Source organism: Macaca thibetana, chromosome 5 (genome assembly GCF_024542745.1).
Source record: "Macaca thibetana thibetana isolate TM-01 chromosome 5, ASM2454274v1, whole genome shotgun sequence".
In the NCBI taxonomy this organism is placed as follows: Eukaryota; Metazoa; Chordata; class Mammalia; order Primates; family Cercopithecidae; genus Macaca; species Macaca thibetana.
Window position 1 is genome coordinate 179,905,780 of NC_065582.1, and position 25,458 is coordinate 179,931,237.

General features: G+C 46.1%; 2 protein-coding genes across 7 annotated transcripts in view; one reads left to right on the forward strand and one right to left on the reverse strand.

The window, feature by feature from the left end:
- Positions 1-25,458, reverse strand: part of PPP2R2C (protein phosphatase 2 regulatory subunit Bgamma) — an 873,451-nt gene that overhangs the window by 642,356 nt on the left and 205,637 nt on the right. The window lies entirely within an intron of this gene.
- Positions 1-25,458, forward strand: part of TBC1D14 (TBC1 domain family member 14) — a 121,583-nt gene that overhangs the window by 48,943 nt on the left and 47,182 nt on the right. For all 6 annotated transcript variants that reach the window (XR_007725947.1, XR_007725948.1, XR_007725950.1 and 3 more), the window contains exon 3: positions 7,968-8,088. Coding sequence is in view for 2 of the 6 variants with exons in the window: in XM_050792116.1 (XP_050648073.1) it covers positions 7,968-8,088 (121 nt within the window). In the remaining 4 variants the exon portion in view is untranslated. The remainder of the gene's footprint in view (positions 1-7,967; positions 8,089-25,458) is intronic.

A 25,458-nucleotide genomic window follows, 5' to 3' on the forward strand; every position in this document is an offset into this window, starting at 1 on the left:
TTGCTAGGAGTACAGAAAAATCCTGTACTTTTTTGGGGTGTGATGAAGTCTTACTGATTTGAAGCCATATGGGGTGGGAGTGGTACAAAGCATTTCATTTTCTAATGGCAGAAATACCTAGTTTTGCAGTGGCTTTTAAATTTTTTATGAACTTTTTTTCCATCAGCAATACGTTTGCATGGCTCAGAAATCAAAAAGTACAAGACAGTATATGGGTGAAAAGTTGACTTTCTAACCTGTGCCTTTTCTTTTTCCTTTTCTTTTCTTTTTTTTTGAGACAGAGTTGGACTCTGTTGCCCAGGCTGGAGTGCAATGGTGCGATCTCAGCTCACTGCAACCTCCGCCTCGTGGGCTCAGCGATCTTCCCACCTTAGTCTACCAAGTAGCTGGGACTACAGATGCACATCACCACGCCTATTTTTTTTTTTTTTTTTTTGTATTTTTTGTAGAGACAAGGTTTTGCCATGTTGTCCAGGCTGGTCTCAAACTCCTGAGCTCAAGTGATCCGCCCACCCCTGCCTCCCAAAATGCTGGGATAACAGGTGTGAGCCACCGTGCCTGGCCTACCCCGTGCCCTTTGCTACCCAATATCCTGCCCCAGAAGCAATGAATATAAGCAGTTTTTGTGTTCTTCCAGAGAGTATGTGCCTGTACAGGCAAATGCAGATGCAGGTGTTACTTGGCATGCCTCGTCTGATTATGTACCCTGCATTTTTCCCTTCAAAAAAATGCCTGTCGGCCTCCTGAAAGCTGCCTGTGAGTGTATCAGGAACTCTTGGATTGTTTCCAGACTTTATCTGACATGAAAAAATAATATATTTTATGTCAGCCAGCATCTTTCAGCATGCTGAGCTGCACCTTTGGCGTGTCCAGTGGCTCCCGTATGGGACAGCACAGGCCCCGACCTGTTGTCAGAAGGTGAGGGGTGTTGGAGCCTCCAGGCAGTTTGCTGTTTTCAGCCCTGCTGCCTCTCTTCAGGTGTTGCCCTTCCAGCCTAATCGGGTGCACTCCACAGGCCTGTGAAAGTCCCTGGTAACAGAGTGGAGGAGGCCGAGAGAGGCCAGAATCGGTGCCCAGCGCGTACCTGACTACTCTTGTTGGGAAGGGGGCTTCTGAAGGTCCGTTTTATCCCAGTTAAATGTGTGAGCTGTGGACCTCGTTCCTAATTATCAGGACGCGGTGTCCTGGGTTCTGGCACTCCTGGACCTGGGATCTCTGCCTTCACAGAAAAACGGACATGCCATTATTTTTAACATACTTTGTTGGTGTCCCCTGTCTTTTCCTCATTACTTTGTAAGTCATTGGAGAAACGCCCCAGGGAAGCACTGGACCCTTTACGCTGTGCAGAAGTGCTTCTGCCTCTCTCCAGCTTACAGGCAGGCCCTTCCCATGGCCGGGTGTGGCCTGATCCCTGACAGCCCCCAGTGTGTCTCCCAGGCTCTGCCGTATGGCTTTAAAATGACACTGAGCAGCCTGTGTGGACAAATCCTGGTGGGGCCAGCACCTTTCAGGGCACCCTTTGATGGGCACTCCCCATTCTTGTCAACTGTGGCCCCCCAAATCTCTCTGTGCCATGGGGGAGCCGAGCTGGCCCTGCTGAGGAGTTGAGTGAGAAAGAATTTCTCTGCAGTGCCCAGTCCATGAGGAGCTGTGCCTGGTGGCAGGGCTGCGTGTGCATGGCCGAGCTGGACCCCCTCATTTAATCCTGGGTCGTCTCTCGGGGGCACTCGCGGGCAGAGGGAGCAGCCTGTGTGGCAGGCCTGAGGTAGGCAATTGGAGCCACGATGCCATTACCACAAAAACAGGTGCAAGTTCTTGGCGGGATTTGTGGCAGGGCTGGCGTGGTCCACTTGTGCTTACAGAAGATGGCCCTGGTAGAGAGTGTTGCTAGGGTCTAGGGCTTGGTGTGGAACTGCACCTATGGGGTGCCTGAAGGAGGGGCAAGGCAGGCACAGCTGGAGCGCGACTGGCATCTGTCTGTGGGGTGTGTGCAGCCGAAAAAAGGCAGGAGGACAAGGAGGCTGGGCAGTGGGGAGCCCTGGTGTTAACCTGGAAGACTGGAGGGTTTAGAGCACATACGACTCCTGTTTCTGTTGTTCAGTGTCTGAATGAATGTGGCCAAGGGCTGTTGAGAGAGTGTCTTGCTCTGGCCTCCTGACTGCAGAGGCGCATCTGAGCCAAGGCTGGTTGATGGGGCTTTTAACACGAGATATCAGCCTTTTAGAAAGAAGAAATGGTTCCCTCATCTTTGCGGATGTTCTCAGGTCTCCTCTCCCACCTGCTGCAGGAGGAGGGATCTGAGTCTGCGCCTGGATGAAGGGGCTAGGTAGGAGGTGAGATATGCCAGCACCCAGGTGCTGTGCAGGTACGGACGGTGGCGGGAGAGGCACCACATCCATGCGCTAGCATGTGTACACGTCGGGGTGGTGTGGGGCAGGACTCATGAACTAGAGTCTGGGGCTCTCAGGGAACCCCGCTGCGACAGCACGGGTGACACCGACCGTGTGTGGGTTGGAGGCAGGGCACCTACAGATACTGATTGTTTACTTGCCGTGCCCTTGGTGGTGGGGTTGCGGCAGCTGCAGGTGGGTCTCACCAGGGTTAATGAGTGCTCTGTGTCTGCACGGCAGCTGAGACAGCTTGGAGGCCAACAGCTGCTTGTCCTTAATGCTGCTAGTAGAGTGAGTGCTTTTGCTCCATGGGACAAAGGAGTTTCTTCTTCCCACTGAAGGGCCCTTTACTGGGGATGCAAAACAAAAGGAGTCCAGCGTTCTCTCGGGCAGGGTTGGCAAATGGCCCTCACCCCCTGCTGGCCGCCCCCCGGCTCCCAGCCCCTTCCAGGGAGGCTGTGGTGGTCTACACTCCTCACCTGCTCGCTCCCAGCCCCCCACCACCCATTACCCCTTCTTTCCAGGGGGACTCCTTCCTGCCGAGAGGTTACCTCTGTTGAGTTCTCAGTCTCGGGCCTTGATTCGTCTGGGTTGCCCTCCCCTTACCTGACCCCTGTGCCTTGCATGTCAGTCCTACCTCCTCATCGCCCTACATTTGCCTCCCCTGCACACACACACGATGGCTGCTCCATTTGCCAGCAGACACCTACTGTGTGCTGGATAGATCCTGGGGATGCAGAGGTGACTCTACCCTGCCCTCCGGGAGACCCCACCGAAGGCGAAGACATGTGGAGGGGAGAGGGGATGGAGTCCATCCCATAAGCACACAATGAAGGGAATGCCCTGTGCTCTGGAAACAGAAGCAGGGGAGCCCAGGCCCGGGCAGCTGGTCTGGGAGGGCTCTGCAGAATGCCTCGACAGCAAGTGCTAGGACTTCCAATGCTGGCGGGGGGTGGGGTGGCGATGGGACAGGTGCATTTGAAATAATGCAAAGAGGAAGCTGGGAGCCAACAGCCCCTCTGTTCTGTCTCCTGTGAGTGTCAGAGATGGTGGCTGTAGCCACTATGTGCTCAGCATCTGAAGGCCAAGGGGTGGGCTGACTCACTGGGCCACACAGCCATGAAGCAGCAGCTGAGGGACTGCTGGACTCCGGACCAGCAGCACCAATGTGGGCTCCCTGTTGGGCAGACAGTATAGGTGTTAAAGGGACAGAGCAGACGGGCTCTGCAGTGCCCAGGCTCACTCCTGGCCGGCTGTGTCATCTCACTGCACCTGACCTGAGAGCGATGTCCCAGGCTCGCTCCTGGCCGGCTGTGTCCTCTCACTGCACCTGACCTGAGGGCAATGTCCCAGGCTCGCTCCTGGCCGGCTGTGTTCTCTCACTGCACCTGACCTGAGAGCGATGGCCCAGGCTCGCTCCTGGCCGGCTGTGTCCTCTCACTGCACCTGACCTGAGGGCAATGTCCCAGGCTCGCTCCTGGCCGGCTGTGTTCTCTCACTGCACCTGACCTGAGAGCGATGGCCCAGGCTCGCTCCTGCCCGGCTGTGTCCTCTCACTGCACCTGACCTGAGAGCGATGGCCCAGGCTCGCTCCTGCCCGGCTGTGTCCTCTCACTGCACCTGACCTGAGAGCCATGTTTGGTCATGTGATGAGCAGGTGCGGGTCCTTGGCTCCCCCTTGGCCTCCCAGGCCCAGCCGCAGCTATGCCAGGGCTCCCGATGCCTCGCCCACCAGAAAGGAGGACGTCCTTTCAGCCCAGAGCCCAGGCTGCAGCATCTTTTCACATGTAGTGACTTGTTTTGGGGTTGCATTTCTGCCTCTTAACCCACAAAAAAAAACCAAAAAAAAAAACCAACATGCTTTTTATGAGCTTTTCAAAAGTCATGGCTTATCATGTGATCCTAAGCTCTTATGTTAAAAATAATCATACCACTTTGATTTTTCTGGAGACTGAGTCTCACTCTGTCACCCAGGCTGGAGTGCAGTAGTGTGATCCCGGCTCACTGCAAGCTCGGCCTCCCAGATTCAAGTGATTCTTCGTGCCTCAGCCTCCTGAGTATCTGGGACTGCAGGCGCCTGTCACCACACCCGGCTAATTTTTTGTATTTTTAGTAGAGACGGGGTTTCACCGTGTTAGCCAGGATGGTCTCGATCTCCTGACCTCGTGATCCGCCCACCTCGGCCTCCCAAAGTGCTGGGATTACAGGCGTGAGCAACCATGCCCGGCCTGTATTTTTAATAGACACGGGTTTCACCATGTTGCCCAGACTGGTCTCAAACTCCTGGCTCAAGCAATCCACCTCCCCAAGTGCTGGGATTAGAGGCATGAGCCACTGTGCCCGGCCACAACTTTGATTTTTGACATTAATTTTTATCTGCAGAACCTTTGTACAGACTAATAACAGTGTTAGCTGAGACCTGAAAAACCATGGTTTCTGTTCCTCTTAGTCGCCCTCCTGCCAGCCTCTGTTTCAGTGAATAACGCTCCAGCTTGTGCTCAACCTTCCAGACCGTGAATCTGGGAGCCGCTCACCCAGACTTCTCCTTTCTGCATATCCCTACACCCTGCGGCTTCTGTGCAATTCTCCTGTCCATCCCTTAGACCCTCTGCAGCTCCTGTCCCTCCAGAGTGAAGAGGCCTGTCCCGAATCCTGGTGCCTTCCCCTTCCTGACTGCAGTTTCCCAGAGACGGACAATGCCTCTTCAGCAAAATGTACACCCTTAGTGAACCCAAGTTCTGGATGCCAGGTTCTTAGTATCTTCTACTGCCTGAAGTTTTAACCTGGTTTAATTGTTTAAGTCCTTCACTGATGGCCAAATCTTAGATGTTCAATGGATTGGATCTTAGACAGTTCAAAGTTCATTTTCTTTTTCTTTCTTTTTTTGAAACAAGGTCTTGGTCTGTCACCCAGGCTGGAGTGCAGTGGCGTGATCATAGTGAAAGTCCATTTCTTATAAATAGAAATTGCCTTGAGCTATGAAACTATTTCCGAAATGATTATAACCACCACAGAAAAGGAAGGAAACTGTGAAACTATTTGTTTTCTTTTTTTGAAAGTTTCTGTAACTTTATTTTGATAAAATTTCAAATTTACTAAAAAATTGCAAAAAACCCCCGTAACTCCAATATATTCTTTAGCAGATTTACCGACTATATTCGGCTCCGTTTGTTCTGCTTCTCTTTATATATGATAGTATATATGCATATTTTTTCCTGCACCATTAGAAGAGTAAGTTTGAGATACCATGTCTGTTTTACCCTTAAATATATCAGCATATTTCCTAAGAACAAGGGTATTATTCCCTTATGTAACCACAGAACAGTTGTCAAAGTGAGGAAACTTAACATTAATCTAATGCTGTTGTCAAATCCACAGTCTGTAATCAAACTTCATTAGTTGTCCCAATAATCTTTTTGTTTGTTTTTTGAGATAGAGTCTCACTCTGTCTCCCAGGCTGGAGTGCAGTGGTGCGATCCTGGCTCACTGCAGCCTCCGCCTCCTGGGTTCAAGTGATTCTCCTGCCTCAGCCTCCCGAGTAGCTGGGATTACAGCATGAGTCACCGTGCCTGGCCCTCTTTCGTGTCCTTTTAATCTGAAACAGTTTTTCGGCCTTCCTTTGTTTTCATGATAGTGACATTTTGAGAGCTTACAGGTCCATTATTGTATAGATTGTCTCAGTCTGGGTGTGTCTGCTTCTCTTCATAATTGGATGCAGGTCGTGCATTCTTGGGCATCAGCACCATCGACTTGGTGTGTTGTTCCCCGTGCATCAGATCAGGTGTCCTGTGCCATCTGTCCTGGCTTTTTTTGAATAGAGACAAATGTCTTGCTGTGTCGCTCAGATTGGTGGTGTAATCATAGCTCACTGTAACTTTGAACTCCTGGGTTCCAGTGATCTGGCCTTAGCCTCCCCAGTAGCTAGGGCTGCTGATACATGCCACCGTACCCAGCTAATTTAAAAAGATTATTTGTAGAGACAGAGTCTCGCTCCGTTGCCCAGGTGGGTCTCAAACTCTTGGCCTCAAGCCGTCCTCCTGCCTTGGCCTCCCAGAGTGCTGAGATTGTAGGTGTGAGCCACCACTCCTGGCTGGTGGTGGTAGCTTTGGTCACTTGGCTGAGGTGGTGTCCCTCAGGTTTCTCCAGCAAAAGGTTATTTTGCTTCATGTAATGAATAAGGAATTTGTAGGAGACACTTTCAAACTGTGTAAAAATCCACTCCTCATGCAGCTTTCCTCACTGGTGTAAGCATCCGTTGATCATTTCCTAGCTCCATCGGTCTTTCTTTCCTTACTAGGTGGCTTCCCAAGAGCTTTCCTCCTCCTCCATTAATTTCTGTGTTTGTTTATTTGTACCTATGTGGACTAGTGGATTTCTTTTTTATTCAGTGAGTTATAATCCATTGTTCTCATTATTCGGATGATTAAATTGTTCCAGATTGAGCCCGTGGGAGCCTATTCAGGCTGGCTACTGTTTCTTTTAGACATGTCCCAGTATTTCTTTGAGAACTTTCTTTCTAGTCCAGCAAGATGCTGCAGGCTCACCTTGTACTTTCTGGTAACTCCTGGAAGCCATTTGTTTTCAATGAATGCATTGATACAGTGCATTCCAAACAGTTTATTTTGTATGAATACTACCGGTTGGGATTTATTTGTGTTATTTGGAACTTCTGTTCACATGTTCTTTGGAGAGAAGACCTTGTGACCATCTCATGAGTAATTTTCTTTTTATGGTATGTGAATACTCGTTATAAATAGGTAATACAGATTGACCTTGTACATAATTTAAGCTAGAGGTTACATACTAAAGCAGCTGTTACTCTTAAACACTAATTGTGTACTTGAAATTTTAATTTGTGTAACAACCTTATAGAACATGGGGCAGTGTGCCCTTGTTAAACACAGGAAACAGGCTCAGAGAGGTTAATATACTGGTCCAGTGTCATGTGGCTAATGAATGGTTGAGCCAGGGTTTCAATTCAGTTTAGTCTGACTTCAGAGCTTACTTTTTCTGATACCCTTTGTTATGATATAACACATTTTCTTACTCTAAATTATAGAATTAGTTGAATAACGAAAAGGTTTTTTGTTCGTTTGTTTTTGAGACGGAGTCTTGCTCTGTCACCCAGGCTGGAGTGCAGTGGCGCGATCCCTGCTCACTGCAAGCTCCGCCTCCCGGGTTCATGTCATTCTCCTGCCTCAGCCTCCCTAGTAGCTGGGACTACAGGCCCCTGCCACCATGCCCGGCTGATTCTTTGTATTTTTAGTAGAAACAGGTTTTCACCGTGTTAACCGGGATGGTCTCGATCTCCTGACCTCGTGATCCGCCCACCTTGGCCTCCCGAAGTGCTGGGATTACAGGCTTGAGCCACTGCGCCTAGCCAACAAAAAGTTTATTTCTGGCTTAAGGTCTTTCTCTTGCTGCATAATTCAGTGTCTGTATGAAAATAAAGTCTGAAGAATTAAAGTACATGGTTCTCAGAGGAAAGTTGACTTGTTTTTATTGGAGTGGTTCTGCTGTCCTGCTGTTTCTTTAATTACCCAGAAATGCCCTAACCTTGTTATTTTCTTCCTATAGGAATTTGCTTGCTAGAAAACAAAGTGCAAGACTTGACAAACACAGAGACCTGGGATGGAAGTTATTTGGGAAAGCGCCACTCCGAGAGAATGCTCAGAAGGATTCAAAGAGAATACAGAAGGTACACAAGATCTGAAATCACAGCAATAGGCTGTTGGATGTGTTCAGCATATATTCATGAACCTTGCAAAAATGACCATATTGAGTCCGAAACTGGAAATCGCTTTGTGTTATCTGCATGCCACGTTCCTCAAATTTAAGTCTGTGTTCAGAATGTGGATGAATTTAACCTTCATTTCTTAGAGCTTATAACATGCACATAGGAAGGTCCGTGTGACAGAGGTGGGCTCTAGATGTTGATAACGGCATTTAGACAGAGCTGGGTTCTAGATATGTATAACTGTATTTAATCAGTGTTAATAATAGTTGCAAATGTGTTTATCATCAAATTTGTATTGTTTGATATTAAACGTTTCTCCCGTGGGTTTCTTGGAGCTCACATCCTTCCTGTGCTGCTCTGGGACAGGAAGGCGAGGGCCGTCATTCCCCGGCTCTGCTGGGACGCCGCTCCCTTGCTCCCTCTGAGGCTGCCTACTTTTGGGGTGGGGATGGGGTTCACGGTCAGGCCAGGCCTGCATGTCCTCACCACTGGGCTGCCTTGCTCCTTACGACGGGAGAGGTGCCTCTGCTGGATGCTTGCTTGTGCACGGACACAGCAAGTCCACAGCCCAGGCAGCCCTGACTGTTGCTGCCTGCAGCTTCTCCTAGGCCCTGAGTCTCAGCTGGCTCGGCATCCTAACAGTCTGCTGTCTGTCCCCAGAGCCGTGACATTGCCCCCAGCACCCTCACTCCTCCAACCTGAGTTTTATATTCATCGATATTTGCTTGGTAAACACTCCTGAGGCTCCACTAAGCGCCACGCCTCATGCTTGGCACTGGGGTTGGAAGAGACACAGTACCCATGCCCAACAGCGTCCCTGTGGAAAGATTCCAGGGCCCGTACAGGAGGAGTGGGGTGGCACAGACAATTGAGGTTAAAGGTGTGACAGGAAATTAATTGCTATGGGGATCATGTACTGAGTGATTACTGTGTGCTAGTTCTGATTCAGCACTCGTGTTTCTAGTTCCTTTAAAACTCGCAACAACCTGGTGAAGAAGATAGTATTATTAAACTCAGTTTACCAAAGAAGCGCTGAGACACAGAGGCTGAGTGACTTGACATGCAGGGTCACATCGCTAGTAAGTAGCAGAGCTGGAAACCGGCCCCAGGCAGTGGGGTTCCAGGACCCCTTTTGCAGGCAGGGCCAGGCAGGCAGTGGGGACAGCACGAGATAAGGACGATGTACAGCTGAGCCCAGGAGACTGCCAGGAGGAGGCTAGCCATAGGGCCCGTGTGGTGTGCCCGGTAGCCTGCCTCCAACCCCAAGACTTTGCAGAGCCTCTGAGTGTTTTACTTAGGTAAGGAGTGATGGCATCACCCTGGGTAAGAATATGGCTCTTGGGCCAGCCCAGGCAAGAGAAAGTGGGGTCTGGCCCAGTGCTGTGTTGTGGGGTTACAGAGGATGCCCCTTTAAGTGCTAAATGGATAGGGAGTGACTTGCTGGTGACCTGTTAGGTGTGGGGAGCGGTTTGTGGGGGGTGAGGCTGGAGCACAGTGTTGAGGCTCCTGGGCAACAAAGTGGGTTTCCACATGCCACATTCTTCATGCGCCGGCAAGTTGAATTTGGTTTGAGTGTCGTCTGCCATTCTCTGCTTGTTGATTATTACATTTTGAATTTGAATCACTTACTGTGTAGGCTTATTAAAATAGCATACAATTAAAGTGTGATGAGTTTGTATGCAAAGCTCAGCTATAAATTTCTTGGGAAATTAAATAGCCAAGCTGTTATAAAGTTTTTAAGTAAATCACTTAAAAAAAGCAACAATTACATTAAAAAGAAATAGATCTTCCCATGGCACTTAATGTCACTTACGTCATGTTTGAACTTGTCTCTTTAAGACTCTTTTTGTTTTTGTTTTTGTTTTTTTTTGAGATGGATTCTTGCTCTGTCACCCAGGCTGGAGTGCAGTGGTACGATCTTGGCTCACTGCAAGCTCCGCCTCCCGGGTTCACGCCATTCTCCTGCCTCAGCCTCCCGAGCAGCTGGGACTACAGGCGCCCGCCACTGCACCCGGCTAATTTGTTGTATTTTTAGTAGAGACGGGATTTCACCGTGTTACCCAGGATGGTCTCGATCTCCTGACCTTGTGATCCACCTGCCTCGGCCTTCCAAAGTGCTGGGATTACAGGCGTGAGCCACCCGGCCTGACCCTGTTGTTTTTTAAGGAGAGCATGGATTATGTTCTTGACCTTAGAGGATTTTTTTTTTCTGTGAACTGAAATGACTAGGCCAGCTCATTATGTGGTAACACAATACTGCCAAGAGGAGGACCATCTGCTTCCATCATCAATAATGAAGAACGTAACTTACCTGCGCGAGTCATTCAATCCTGCCCGGGACCTGCTTGCTTGTCTCTGGCCCTCTCATCGCTCATCTCCCAACCCAAGGGACTTGGGGAAGCCTGGGAGGGGCTCAGGGTCAGGGACTCAGCACTGTGGGGAGGCCTCTGGGCTGCAGCCTGGGACTGGCTGCTGTCATAGGCGTCAACTCACACAGCCTGCACTGGGGAGAGGCAGGCGCTGGGGCCGTGACAGCCTAGACTTGTGATCTAGGATGGTGACAATAACTCCAGTTAGAGCTGAAGCCTAGAGAAGCTGTTGAGGAAATTCCTTTTCCTTCTCTGGAATTTTTCTTATTACTTGAGAGAGCAGCATCACATGGTGACATAAGAACATGGACTTGGGAGTTAGACTGCCTGGGTGTGTATCCCAGCTCTGCCACAGTTTGGTTGTGTGTCTTTGGGCAAGTTATTTAACCTTTCTGAGCCTCATTTTCCTCATCTCTACAGTAGGAAGAACAGTAGCACCTGCCTCCCAGGTGGTGAGGATTAAATGGGTGAATACACACATGCACTCGGAATAGTAGTGAATGTAGAAAGTGCTGTGAAAGTGTTTGCTGTTACCGTTGTTTCTTTCTTATGACAAGTCAACCTTGAACAACAGGAAATGGAACGACAGAACACAGTGCGAGAGAATGAGCCTGAGCTCTTCAGTGCGTTCTTCATCTGGCCAACAAGTACTGAGCCATGTTGAGGCCAGGTCTTGTGCTGGGCACTGGGCGCCCAAGAGCAGTTGGGTTGACCTGCCTCAAGGAGCCTGTGGCTGAGCTGGGGTCAGGTGTGCACACTGGCCAGGAGCTTTGGACCTGCCTCAAGGAGCCTGTGGCTGAGCTGGGGTCAGGTGTTCACACTGGCCAGGAGCTTTGGACCTGCCTCAAGGAGCCTGTGGCTGAGCTGGGGTCAGGTGTTCACACTGGCCAGGAGCTTTGGACGTGCCTTAAGGAGCCTGTGGCTGAGCTGGGGTCAGGTGTGCACACTGGCCGGGAGCTTTGGATCTGCCTCAAGGAGCCTGTGGCTGAGCTGGGGTCAGGTGTGCACACTGGCCAGGAGCTTTGGACCTGCCTCAAGGAGCTTGTGGCTGGGCTGGGGTCAGGTGTTCACACTGGCCAGGAGCTTTGGACGTGCCTCAAGGAGCCTGTGGCTGAGCTGGGGTCAGGTGTGCACACTGGCCAGGAGCTTCGGACTTACAGGCTTGAGTTTGGTTTCTGGCTTCACCACTTTTTGTCTCTATTGAGCCAATGACTACTTACCAGTTTCCTCATCTGCTAAACGGGCATTATGATATCTACTTGCTTAATTGTTCTAAACTAAGGGATAACGCGCATGTGGTATATTTTTGCCCAGGGTTGAACATAGTGAGTCGCCCAGCATTATTAGTCAAGGAATGGATGTCTTGACTTTTAATCAGTAGGTCCAATTTGTGGTGTCGGTCCCATTGGTTTGCCCAGGACATTTGCCCAGCACTTCGGATTTTATTCTAACTGGGCTGCATTCTCTTGGCTTAGGCCTTATATATTACTATTTTGGGGAAATACTGAAATGTTAACTTTTAGTTATCTTTTCAAATTTCATAAAAATTTTGAAAATTAGGCCGGACTCAGTGGCTCAAGCCTGTAATCCCAGCACTTTGGGAGGCCGAGACAGGTGGATCACAAGGTCAGGAGATCGAGACCATCCTGGCTAACACGGTGAAACCCCGTCTCTACTAAAAAATACAAAAAATTAGCCGGGCGAGGTGGCGGGCGCCTGTAGTCCCAGCTACTCGGGAGGCCGAGGCAGGAGAATGGCGTAAACCCGGGAGGCAAAGCTTGCAGTGAGCTGAGATCCGACCACTGCACTCCAGCCTGGGCGACAGAGCGAGACTCTGTCTCAAAAAAAAAAATTTTTTTTTGAAAATTAAGTCATATTTTTTGTTAACCTCAGTGGTAGTTTGAGAGAGATTTTCTTACTAGGAGAAACAAAAATGACCACAGGTAGGAGAATAACAATACAACAGTGGCTGTCAAGGTGCGGTCCCCGGAGTAGTCACATCAGCATCACCCAGGCATTTGCTAGAAATACACGTTCTTGGGCCTTAGTCCAGACACATCAAAACAAGTTCTGGGGCTGGGGCCCAACAAGTTTTAACAGATGCTGCAGGTCATTCTAATGCATGCTAGAACTTAAGAACTATTGGTATGCAGGGAGAGAATGTCAGCTATTGGAAGGAAATAGCCATCTTTGCCACAGCCGGTTACATAAAGGGCCCAGAGCACACCAGCCAGGCAAATTCCAGTAACTACTGGTGAATCAGAGAAGTTCTTGTGGATAAAGATGGGAGCATGTATTTGGAGAGAGCTGCCTTCAGGCCTCTGGTTGCTGGCTTTGTATGGGCTGGGCTCTGGCCAGGTCAGCATGGATGGTGATACTGCCTCGGAAGTGCAGTCCTTTGCCTTGTGAATAAAGGGGAACCTGCTTTCTTGGATTCCATGGCCCTTTTGTTTGTTTCACATATTTGAGCCTCTGCGTAGATCCATCCTGAGATTACAATAAAGGGCAAGACTTCTGTGGCTCTTGCCTTCGTTGGAATTTACCATGGGTCAAAGAAAAGACAGATTTAAACGAATAACTCGACACATAATTACAGTTGTGACGAATGTTGTGAAGAATTGCCGTGATAAGCAGTTCTTATCGCTGAGGTCACCTGTTTCAAGTGACTGCCATCTGCCAGCTGCCAAACGCAAGCGTCTGTTCTCAGCCCTCGTCTTCCTTGGCCCTCTGCAGCATTACCTCGGCTCCTTGAGCGACTTTCTTGCCTCGGCTTCCAGGCAGCCCGTTTGCCCACCTTTTTGGTTTCCTTTGCTAGGTCCCTCATCTTCCCCATCCTCTAAATGTTAGAGTGCCTGGAAGGCCCTTCCCTGTCCACCATCACCCTCTAGGGCAAGCTTGTCCAAACCACCTTATTTTGTTGTTGCTCTGCTTTGTTGAGGCTTTTAGCAGCCTGAAGCCATGTTTTTGGTTTCTGTCTCTAGAAACGGAAAAGAGGGATGAGGAAGGGGGCTTTACTGGCCCAACCAGAAACAGAAACTAAGAACCCATGACTGTATTCTCTCCCTTGGACACCCCTGGGGCATCTCAACTGGATTCGAAGCTTCAGAGGTCAGGCTGTCACCCTGTTTCCAGTTGGGACGTACCTCCTGCCAAAAATTAGCCAGGTGTGGTGGCACGTGCCGTAGTCCCAGCTACTCACGAGGCTGAGATGGGAAGATCGCTTGAGCCTGGCAGCCAGATGTTGCAGTGAGCTGCCCAAAATTGACCATTTAAAAAGTAAAAGTGATGCTTTGTAATTTGAGCAGGTGTCAGAGGCTCAGGGCTGAAAACGTGGGGATGCTTTAGAACAGACTCGGTAACTCTTTCTGACATAACACTGTGTAAATAGGCTGTAGGAATTGATGTCACTGTTAGAAATGAGGTTGAGCAGAAAGTTAACATCCTGGTTGGACTCTGAGGGTGCTGCTGATTGTGGGAACGATAGCTGCAGGAAGGATAGGCTTGTAGGTTTCAGGGTCCCAGATGAAACACTGTCATGTGAGCACCGATGAGGACATGGCCTGTTGTCTTTGCGTTTGTATAACCTGGAATGTCTTGGATGGCCTTCTGGAATTTCCTGTTAGCTCTTAGATTTTAAAGCAAGAATCCCAGAAGAGGGCAGATCCAGGATGGTGATATTTTCTTTCCTCACCTCTGAGAAGTCTGGGGTACTCTGAAAGTCTCACAACATTGCAGATTGCAGTAAGGGTAGGTCTTGATGGTCAGTGGAAGTAATTGGCTGCAGGCCTACAGGCAAATTCTAAAATAACAAGAAAAACCTTCCCGTTCGTTATCCCTTATGCCTTTGCAAAATGGGTTTAAACAAGCTTACAGAAGTAAACAGGTCCCGGTCCCAGGTTGGACAGAATAAACACATTCCACCCTGTGTCACCCAATGAATGCAGATCTAAAACCTGAACAGAAAGCACAGAGCAGCTATTTGAGATTCTGGAAAGTAAACAGTGGCAGGTGAGTTGGGGAAGATGACCAGAATTTGAAGTAGCACTGAATTAGTACTGAGTTTACCGATTTTGTTTCCCCTTCCAATATTCCTCAGCCTGAACTCAGGCAGCCCCAAACCCAGGAATAGGTCTTAATGTGGATAGAGCACCAGGAGAAGCTCTGTACTTCTGGCGTGGCAAATGGGTCTCTAACACTTAGAATTCTGAAACCCTATTTTTAAGTTTTATTTATTTTTATTTTGAGACAGAGTCTCACTCTGTCACCCAGGCTAGAGTGCAATGGCACAATCTTGGCTCACTGCAACCTCCGCCTCCTGGGTTCAAGTGATTCGCTGCCTCAGCCTCCCGAGTAGCTGGGACTATAGGTGCGTGCAACCAGTCCCAACTCATTTTTGTATTTTTAGTAGAGATGGGGTTTCACCATGTTAGTCAGGCTGGTCTTGAACTCCTGACCTCAGGTGATCCACCTGCCTTGGCCTCCCAGAGTGCTGGGATTACAGGCATGAGCCACTGCACCCGACCCTAGTTTTGTTTTTTTCTCTATTCTCTTGCATCCCAGCCCTCAGACATTCTTATGACAGCAGCAGCTGGTGGGAGCCTGAAACTCCCAGGAAAGGGAAGCTGATTAGAAGAGTTTTGTTTCCAAGGGATAGAGTGGAACCCCCTGATGCTTTATTCTCTCTCCCCATTACCTGGCCCAGATGTGGATGTAGTTGTGGGAAGCGTCTGGCTAGAGAACCAGAAAAAGGGAGACCCAGGAAACTAGAAAGTACTGGGGGGAATGCAGAGAGGTGGAGCTCAGGAAGGTGACCCTTTAAGGTGGTTGATGAACTCCCAGACTCATGTTGTGGGTACATAGGTCTGACTCTTAAGTAGCTTACATAGATTTTGAGAACTGATCTTTGGGATAGACCACTATGCAGTTCCCTAACTGGCCACTGGATGGTGCACATGCAGGATGGATCCAAAAAGCGCTTCAAAGGCTTTGCAAACAGCTGACTTTGGAACCACAGCTCACAGAAGGCTGGCTGGAACTTGTGTGCGGAATCCAACTGGGTAAATTGCTTACTAAGATGAAAATGTCAACGTTCTCCCAAGGATTGAGAGAAAATCCAGAGTTTCTTAACACAATATTCAAAATGTCTAGAATGCAGTTCAAAATTAATTGGCTTAAGAAGAACTAGAATCATCTTTAAAAAAATTTCCTCTGAATCAGAATAGGTTCAAGTAGGATCATCTTTTTTTTTTTCTTTTTCTTGTTTGTCTTTTTTTTTTTTTTTTTTGAGACGGAGTCTCGCTCTGTCACTCAGGCTAGAGTGCAGTGCTGTGATCTCAGCTCACTGCAACCTCTGCCTCCCAGGTTCAAATGATTCTCCTGCCTCAGCTTCCCAAGTAGCAAGATTACAGGTGCCCGTCACCATGCCTGGCTAATTTTTTTGTATTTTTAGTAGAGACAGGGTTTCACCATGTTGGCCAGGCTGGTTTGGAACTCCTAACCTCAAGAGATCTGCCTGTCTCGGCCTCCCAAAGTGCTAGGATTACAGGCATGAGCCACTGCACCCAGCCTGTTTTTTGTTTTTGAGATAGGGTCTTGCTTTGACACCCGGGCTGGAGTGCAGTGGCACATCTCAGCTCACTGCAACATCTGCCTTCCGGGCTCAAGCGATCTTCCCATCTCAGCCTCGTGAGTAGCTGGTACTACAGGCATGTGCCACGATACCTGGCTAATTTTTTATGTTTTTTGTAGAGACCAGGTTTTGCCATGTTGCCCAGGCTGGTCTTGAACTCCTGGATTCAAGTGATTTCCCAAAGTGCTGGGATTACAGGTGTGAGCCACTGTGCCTGGCCAGGATCATCTTTTGATAATCAAGACACCACTGCCGAGATAACACAGATGTTGGAATTATTCAGTAGACTTTAAAGCAATCATTATAAAAATGTTCCAACAAGTAAGGGTGAACACTTTTGAGATGGGAAAACAGAAAGTATCAGTAAAAGAAAAGAAACTATAAAAAGAATTAAGTGGAAATTTTGTAACTGAAAAATACACTAACTGAAATAAACTAACCAGACAGGCTCAATAGCAGAATGGAGATGATAGAGGAAAGAGTGAGTGAATTTTAAGATCAATGGAAATTATCCAATCCAGGCTGGGCGCAGTGGCTCACGCCTGTAATCCCAGAACTATGTGAGGCTGAGGCAGGTAGATCACCTGAGCTCAGGAGTTTGAGACCAGTCTGACCAACATAGTGAAACCCCATCTCTACTAAAAATACAAAAGTTAGCCAGGTGTGGTGGCAGGTGACCGTAATCCCAGCTACCTGGGAGGCTGAGACAGGAGAATCACTTGATCCCAGGAGCCAGAGGTTGCAGTAAGCCGAGATCACACCACTGCACTCCATCCTGGGTGACAGAGCATTCTGTCTCAAAACAAAATAAAAACCAGAAATTATCCAATCTGAATAGTACAGAGAAAAAATGAGTTAAAAAAATGAACAGAGCCTTAGGAACATGTGGGGCAGTACTAAAAAGTGTCACACGGTCACTGGAGTGTCAGAAGGAGAAGAGAAACAGTACGATGCAGAAAATCACTGGAGTAAATGATGGCTGAATATCTCTTACATTTAGCAAAAGATAGAAACTTATAAATTCAGGAAATTAGTGGCCACCAGACAAAATCAACCCTAAAAAGTAAGAAGTCCATGCCCAGACACATCATAACCAAATTGCTGAAAATCAAGACAAAAAATCTTATAAGCAACCAGAGAAAAACAATGTCATACTTATTGGGAAATAACAGTTTGACCGAATTTCTCATCAGAAACCGTGGAGGCCAGAAAAAGTAAAACAGTATTGTTAGAACGCTGAAAAGAACTGTCAACCCAAATTCTGTATCCAGCAAAAATACCCTTCAGGAATGAAAGTGAAATAAAGATATTCTCAGGTGATGAAAAACTAAGAATTTGTTGCCAGCAGACTGGCTGTAAAAAAAATTGCTAAAAGAAGTTGTTCAGATAGAAGGGTCATTATAGGAGGAGGAGACTTGGAACATCAAGAAAGAAGGGGAACAGAAACAGTATCTGGATAAATACAGTAGACTATTTTCTTTCTGTTTTAACTAAGAGCAAGTAGATGTTGCCTTTAAATATACAGTAACAATAACAATCTTACATGCGCTGCAACATGATTAGAGTAGAAAGAGCAATAAACAATTTGCCGTATAAGTATAATACAAAGTTGATGAGTTAAAACACCATAAATAGGCCGGGTGCGGTGGCTCAAGCCTGTAATCCCAGCACTTTGGGAGGCTGAGATGGGCGGATCACGAAGTCAGGAGATTGAGACCATCCTGGCTAACCCGGTGAAACCCCGTCTCTACTAAAAAATACAAAAAACTAGCCGGGCGAGGTGGCGGCGCCTGTAGTCCCAGCTACTCCGGAGACTGAGGCAGGAGAATGGCGTAAACCCGGGAGGTGGAGCTTGCAGTGAGCTGAGATCCGGCCACTGCACTCCAGCCTGGGCGACTGAGCGAGACTCCGTTTCAAAAAACAGAAAACAAAACAAAACAAAACAAAACAAAACAAACCACCATAAATATAAAGACATTCACAAAACCACAGTTGAATATACATAACTCTCATTTCCTGGGAAACACAATTTTAAATAAATAGTTGAGTTCCCCAGTGGACTATAAATCCTGGGGAGGAAATTAGGGCACATAGTAAGTGATGAAAAGAATCTAGAAAATGAAATGATGTGTGCATGGGGTTCTTATTCCTATTGAGATTGATTTGGGGAACGTTTTCAAATCAATAGAGAGTATTTTCTTAGTGCGTTATTTAAAAATACGTTTGAAAGCAAAAATTATAACATCTGGGGTTTACAGTGTATGTGGATGGAATATGTAAGACAAGTGACATACAAAAGGGGATAGGGTGTGGTGATAAAGTTTCTGCATTCCACTTGAAGTAGTAAAATAGTGATTCTAAGTAGACTGTGAACAATTAATATGTATATTGTAATCCCTAGACCAACCACTCAACTATACGAAGAGAGGGCAAAAAACCACAATAGAGAAATCAAATTGGAGTTCTAAAAAAAGTTCAGAAACTTGAATCAAGACAGGAAAGAAGACATAGAGGAAGAAAAAAAGAGAAAACAAACGAGATGGTAGACCTAAATTCAAACATATCAACAATTGCATTAAATGTAAATGGTCTGAACACACCAGTTGTGTGTCTCAATACTCAGTTCTGACAGATTGTCAGACTGGGGTAAAAAAAAAAATGGGCTGGGTGTGGTGGCTTGCACCTGTAATCCCAGCACTTTGGGAGGCTGAGGCAGACAATTACTTGAAGCCAGGAGTTCCAGATCAGTCTGGTCAGCATAGTGAGACCCTGTCTCTATTGAAAAAATTTAGCTGGGCATGGTGATGCACACCTGTAGTCCTAGCTGGTCAAGAGACTGAGGCAAGAGGATCACTTGAGCCCAGGAGTTTGAGGTTCCGGTGAACTGATTATACCGCTGCATGCTAGCCTGAGTGACAGAGCGAGACCCTATCTCAAAAAAACACAGAACCATAGACCCAACTATGTATATGTTGTCTGCAAGAAACTCACTTCAAATGTAAAATATGTAGGTTAAAATGAAAAGATAGAAAAAGATATACCATGAAAACACAAATCAAAATTAAGATAGGTCTATTAATATCAAAATTAAGATACATCTATTAATATTATAAAAAGTAGACTTCAGAACAAAATTATCAGAGATAAAGTGGGACATTACCTAATGAAGACATAATGATTCTAAATGTATTTGCACTTCATAACAGAGCTGCAAAATACATGAAGCACAATCTATCAGATCTGAAACAAATGGGCACGTCCACATTTAAAATGGGATTGTCAACAGTCCTCACTAAACAGTAATTGGTAGAACTGTAGACAGAATCAGCCAGGACATAGAAATGAACACCATCAACCAGCCTGATCTAATTCGCAATTTATACAACACAGCACCCTCCAGCGAGAGCAGAATACACAGTGTTTTCAAATGTACATGGAACATTCACCAAGACAGACCATATTCTGGGATAGAAGAGAAGCTTAAAGCTTTCAAAAGGATTAAAATTATACAAAGTATGTTCTGACCAGAGTGATATTAGACTAGAAAGCAGTGACAGAAAAATAATTGTCTCCCCAAACTTGCACATTAAACAAGTAGCATACTTCTAAATTAATCATGGGCCCATGAGGAAGTCATAAGGAAAATCAGAAAATATTTTGAAGCAAACGAAAACATAAGATACCAAAATTTGTAGGTTGCAGTTGCTTAGGGGGAAATGTATAGCATGAAAATGCTCACATAGAAAAGAAAAAAGGTCTCAGATCAGTAATCAAAGTTTCTACTTTAAGAAAGTGTAAACAGAGCAAATAAACCCAAAGCAAGCAAAAGGAAGCAAATAATAAATGTGAGGACAGATAACCATACAATTAAAAACAGAAAAATGATAGTCAAACCGAAGGCTGGTGCTTTGAAATGATCAACAAAATTGATTAAACTCTAGCAAAACTGACACAAAGAGAATAAAATTAGCAAAAGGAATGAAAAAAGGGGATACCATTACAGACTCCACAAAAATAAGACAATAGAATGTTATAAATAACTTGTCTTTTTTTTTTTTTTTTTTAAAGACAGAGTCTTGCTCTGTTGCTCAGGCTGGAGTGCAGTGGTGCGATCTCAGCTCACTGCAACCGTGCCTCCCGGGTTCAAGTGATTCTCGTGCCTCAGCCACCGGAGTAGCTGGGATTATAGGCATGTGCCACCACGCCCAGCTAATTTTTGTATTTTTAGTAGAGACAGGGTTTTGCCATGTTGGCCAGGCTGGTCTAGAATTCCTGGCCTCAAGTGATCCACCCGCCTCAGCTTCCCAAAGTGCTGGGATTACAGGTGTGAGGTACTGCACCAGCCACATAAATTTGATAATTTAGATGAAACGGTCCATTTTCTTGAAAATTGCAAATCACCAACATTCATCCAAGATGAAATAGATGACCTGAATCATCCTGGAATTTATTAAAGAAGGACCAGATGGTTTCACTGATGAATGCTACTGAACATTTAAAGAAAACACCAATTTGAGAAGAAGAGGGAGTACTTCCTGATTCATTTTAAAGGCCAGTACTACCCTGATATCAAAACCAGATGAATCCAGTACCAAAAAAACTACAGGCAAATATCCCTCATGAAGACACACCAAAAAATTCTCAACACAGTATTAACAAATTGAATCCCATAATACATTAAAAAATTGTAACCATGACAAAGTGACATTTAGCCCAGGAACACAAAGCTGGGTCAGCGTTTGAAAATCGATCAGTGTAAGCTACCATACTACCAATTTAAAGAAAACCACACGATCCTATCAGTTGGTGCAGAAAAAGCATTTGATAGAATTCAGTGTCCATTCCTCATAAAAACTCTCAGCAAAGAAGAAATGGAATGGAACTTCCCCCACCTGAGAAAGAGCATCCACAGGAAACAGCTACAGCTAACATGCTTAATGGAGAAAGACTGAAGGCCTTCCCTTAACACTGAAAACAAGACAAGGATGTCCACTCTTACTATTCCTGTTCAACATCGTATCGGAAGTTCTAGCTGGTACCTTGCTCGTGGGAATGCACAATGGTACAGCCATTCTGGAAGACCAGTTGGGAGGTTTCTTAGAGGTGAAACATACACTTACAATTAGCCCAGCAATCCCACTCTTAGGTATTTGCCATTGAGAAATGAAAACTTGCGTTTGCACAAAAATCTGTACATGTTTGTAGCAGCTCTTTTCATAATCTTCAAGAAATGGAAACAACCCAAATGCCTTTCAATGAATGGATGAATGGTGGTACATCCCATACAATGAAATATGACTCAGTTATAAACTCACCTAACACCTTGGGTGAACCTCGGGCATTCTCTGAAGGTAGAAAGTCAGTCTCGAAAGCTTGCATGCTGTGATTTCATTTGTATCACATACTTGAAAAGACTAAGTTGTAGTGATGGAGATTCACAGTGCCAGGGGTGGGGTAGGGTGTGACTACCGAGGGCTGACACAAAGGAGGTTTTGGGAGTGATAGAACTGTTTTATTTCTTGATTGTCATAATGGTGGCTAAAGACAACATTTTAGAAGTCATAGGACTACATACACCAAAAAGCTAACCGTATGTTTATTCAAAAAGTAAACTAACATGAGTGAATCATTTAGGGTTCTTTTGACCCAGCATTTTCATTTCTGGTAATTTCTCGTACAGAGGAATTTGCATATGGGTGAAATGACAGTTGTATAAGGGTATTGATTGCAGCACAAGTGATTGGAAACTATCTAAATGTTTGGCAGGGAACTGGTGAAATCCTACATGAAATACTGCACTGACCTCACAAAGAAGATGGATCACCATTTGTATAGTGTGCTCTATGTGGATAAAGATACACGCACATCCTTGTAAATGCAGAGACCATATTTGGAAGGATACTTAAAAAATAGCTAATAGTGGAATTTCTTTGGCGAGGAGACAAACCGGGTATGTGGGAGATAGGAGGGAGACCTGCTTCCCACTGGATACACTTTTGTACCTTTTGTATTTCGTTCTATGTACGTCTACTGAAAATAATTTTTTTTTTTTTTTTTTGATGGAGTCTTGTTCTGTTGCCCAGACTGGAGTGCAGTGGCACGATCTCAGCTCACTACAACCTCTGCCTCCTGGGTTCAAGCGATTTCTGGCTAATTTTTGTATTTTTAGTGGAGACAGGGTTTCATCATGTTGGCCAGGCTGGTCTTGAACTCTTGACCTCAAGTGATCCGCCCACCTCAGCCTCCCAGAGTGCTGGGATTACAGGCGTGAGCCACCGTGCCCAGCCTTTAAAATAATTTTTTTAAGTGTGTAGAATGACAGAAAAATTGTTGAGGAAATGATGAAACCAGAGGTCAGTGGATGCCCCAAGACACAACTCACAGAATCTCATGTAACTCCTAGAGGAGTGCTACAAATTTTACACTGAGCTTTCCAGTGGCCAGAGCAAAGAGGGAAACATTATACAGCTGGTGACCCAGAGTTGAAAGCTGAACCTACTCTGGAAGTTTTGGCTTGTCAAGGTGGTAGATACCATGTTTGTATGGTACTGGGATCTTTTGGTGAAGAACAAGTCTATCAGGAGATTATCCCATAAAATGTCTAATCCTCATTCATCCCCATTAATGTTGGGGTTTAGAGAAGCAGCAGGTTCTTCCACATGATGCCAAAAGCGAGAAAGAAGGAAGCGATCTTAAGTTTCTACAGGGGAAATGGCAGCATGGTTGCTTAATTTGCACTTTACTTTTTAGTCTTCTGTTATCCTGGTAACAGTTTATTTATTCTGAGGAGTATAAATTCTTTATCCCCAGTGCCTTTTAACAATAAAGACTGAAATTCCTATGTAATGCTTAGTGCTTCCTAAGATTTGCTTATTTTTCCTAATGTGGAAGTGATAAGTTTCCCTGTTAGTTGGAGAGGGTAGTGTTCAGAGCACCCTTTCTTTGGTGCAAACACTCTTGTTTCAGATCTTGTGTTTAGTCGTACGGGTGCGTCTCCCCAGAAAGAATAGGAATTCGGGAACAGGAAACACATTTGTTCTTTCACAGCTCTTCACTGGAGCCTTTCACAGTACTGGGGTGAGAGGGGTGTCGGGCCTATGAACGTGGGGTTGAGGCGGGCGGATCACGAGGGCAGGAGATTGAGACCATCCTGGCTAACACGGTGAAACCCCGTCTCTACTAAAAATACCAAAAAAAAAAAAAATTAGCTGGGCGTGGTGACGGGCGCCTGTAATCCCAGCTACTTGGGAGGCTGAGGCAGGAGAATGGCGTGAACCCGGGAAGTGGAGCTTGCAGTGAGCCGAGATCAGGCCACTGCACTCCAGCCTGGGCGACAGAGCGAGACTCCGTCTCAAAAAAAAAAAAAAAAAGCCGGAGTGTGCACCTTGGTTCTGTCATTTACACTCAGTCGTGTGGACTTAAGCCCACAGCTTTGCCTCTCTGAGCCTCAGTATCCTCTGCAGAGGCAGTGCTCACATTGCCTGTGCTCGTGAGGGTGAAGTACGATGGAGTGTGGGATCGTGGAGCAGTGGCTGGCATCCTGGCATCCCGTGGGAGCTCCAGAAGCGTGGGATCGTGGAGCAGTGGCTGGCATCCCGCGGGAGCTCCGGAAGCGTGAGGTCGTGGAGTAGCGGCTGGCATCCCACGGGAGCTCAGGAAACGTGGGGTCATGGAGCAGTGGCTGGCATCGCGCATCCCATGGGAGCTCCGGCACAGTCAGGACCCCTCATTGTGGTCTCCTGCCATGGCTAGACCTTCAGTCTTGTGTGCATAGAAAAAAGCCAGCCACAGACGCAAAAACAACCTTGCTGCAGTAATAATTCAGTGTGGTTGGAAATTGCAGTTGGTGAAATCAATTTCTTATGCCATCTGAATTAGCTTAGAAATTATTTTTGAAAACTTTAAATACAATTTATGAAAAAACACTTGTCAAATATTCAAATGATAGATACAAGATGGGAAAATCCTTTTCCCTGAGACTTCACAGCCCCTGTCACAGGAGTCTCTGATGGTTTCATGTCCTCCCTCCCAGGCCTTTCTCTGAGACAAATTATGTATGTGTAAATTTCATCCACACAAATACATTTACATGATGTAATTGCAGACTGAGTTCTTTGAGCACCTTCTCTCTGATATGTGTGGGGTGCTTAGGAAGCTTGTTAAACACATAACTTCAAGCTGTAGTAGCCTGTGATTGTAAGGAGGGGACTGTCTGTGTTGTAAGTCTGATTTCTGGCTGACCTTGGACTCAGCAGTGGTGTCTGCAGGCAGGCGGGTGGCCCATTGTGTACTATTGTGAACGCTGAAGAGATGGTGCAGCTTAACTGATGTCGCTTCCCAGAAAGACCAAGAGAGATGCCCCTGGGAGCTTTCGAATGCTTTTGCCCTCGCCTGGGCAATTTAATGTGTTAATGTGCCCCACTTAGATGGAGCAGCTGTTGACATTTTGCCATATTTACTTTATTGTGCCTTTATTTTAAAAAAAATTGAACCATTTGCAGTATTATGATATCTTACTGCTAAATACTTCAGCACACAGCTCTTAAGAGTAAAGTCATTCTCCTACATAACCATGACTGTTACCACACCCAGGAGAATGATGGGGAGTTCCATAGTAGCATCTGGTACCCCAGAGCATGTTCTCATTTCCTCAGTTGTATCAAGCTGTTTTTGAACCAGGATTCAGTCAGGTTTGTGTATTGCCTTAGTTATATGTCCCTTTATTCTCTTCACATAAAACACTCCTTTTTCTCATGACTTTTACCTTTTTAAAAATTAAAATGATCATAGGTCAAAGATTTATGTAACGCCTTGAGGAGACCAGTAAGATGGTAAAACTTATGCCAAGAGCATTTGAGGAATTAGGGGTGTGTGTGTTTATACACACATATATGCATAAAACCCAAAAAGAACTAGAGTAAGATGGCTAGGTTAGATTTCAACGAACAAACAAACTGGTGACAATAAAACATAATCTTTGGGGTTATCTTTTCTTTTGGACATTATCTACAAGTTAGTATGTAACTTCACGGTATCTGGGCTTGAATGGAGTAATAAATAGCACAGGGTCAGTGTCCTAGAGAAATAATCTTTAGGCTGCCATGCTAAAAAGGGCCCAGGAATTAATTGAAAGAATAATGCTTACTCCTGCTTTTGCCTTATTTTCAAATTCTGGATAATTGTCTTAAGGCGTTCCCTAATCTTTCCAGCCAGAATCAGCCTCTTTCCCTTTTATCGTCCTATTCCTTTTTAAAAATGGCTCGAGGCATAAATAATATACCATGAGATCCACTCATTGTAAGTGTCCCACGATTTTAATAAATGTATACAGTT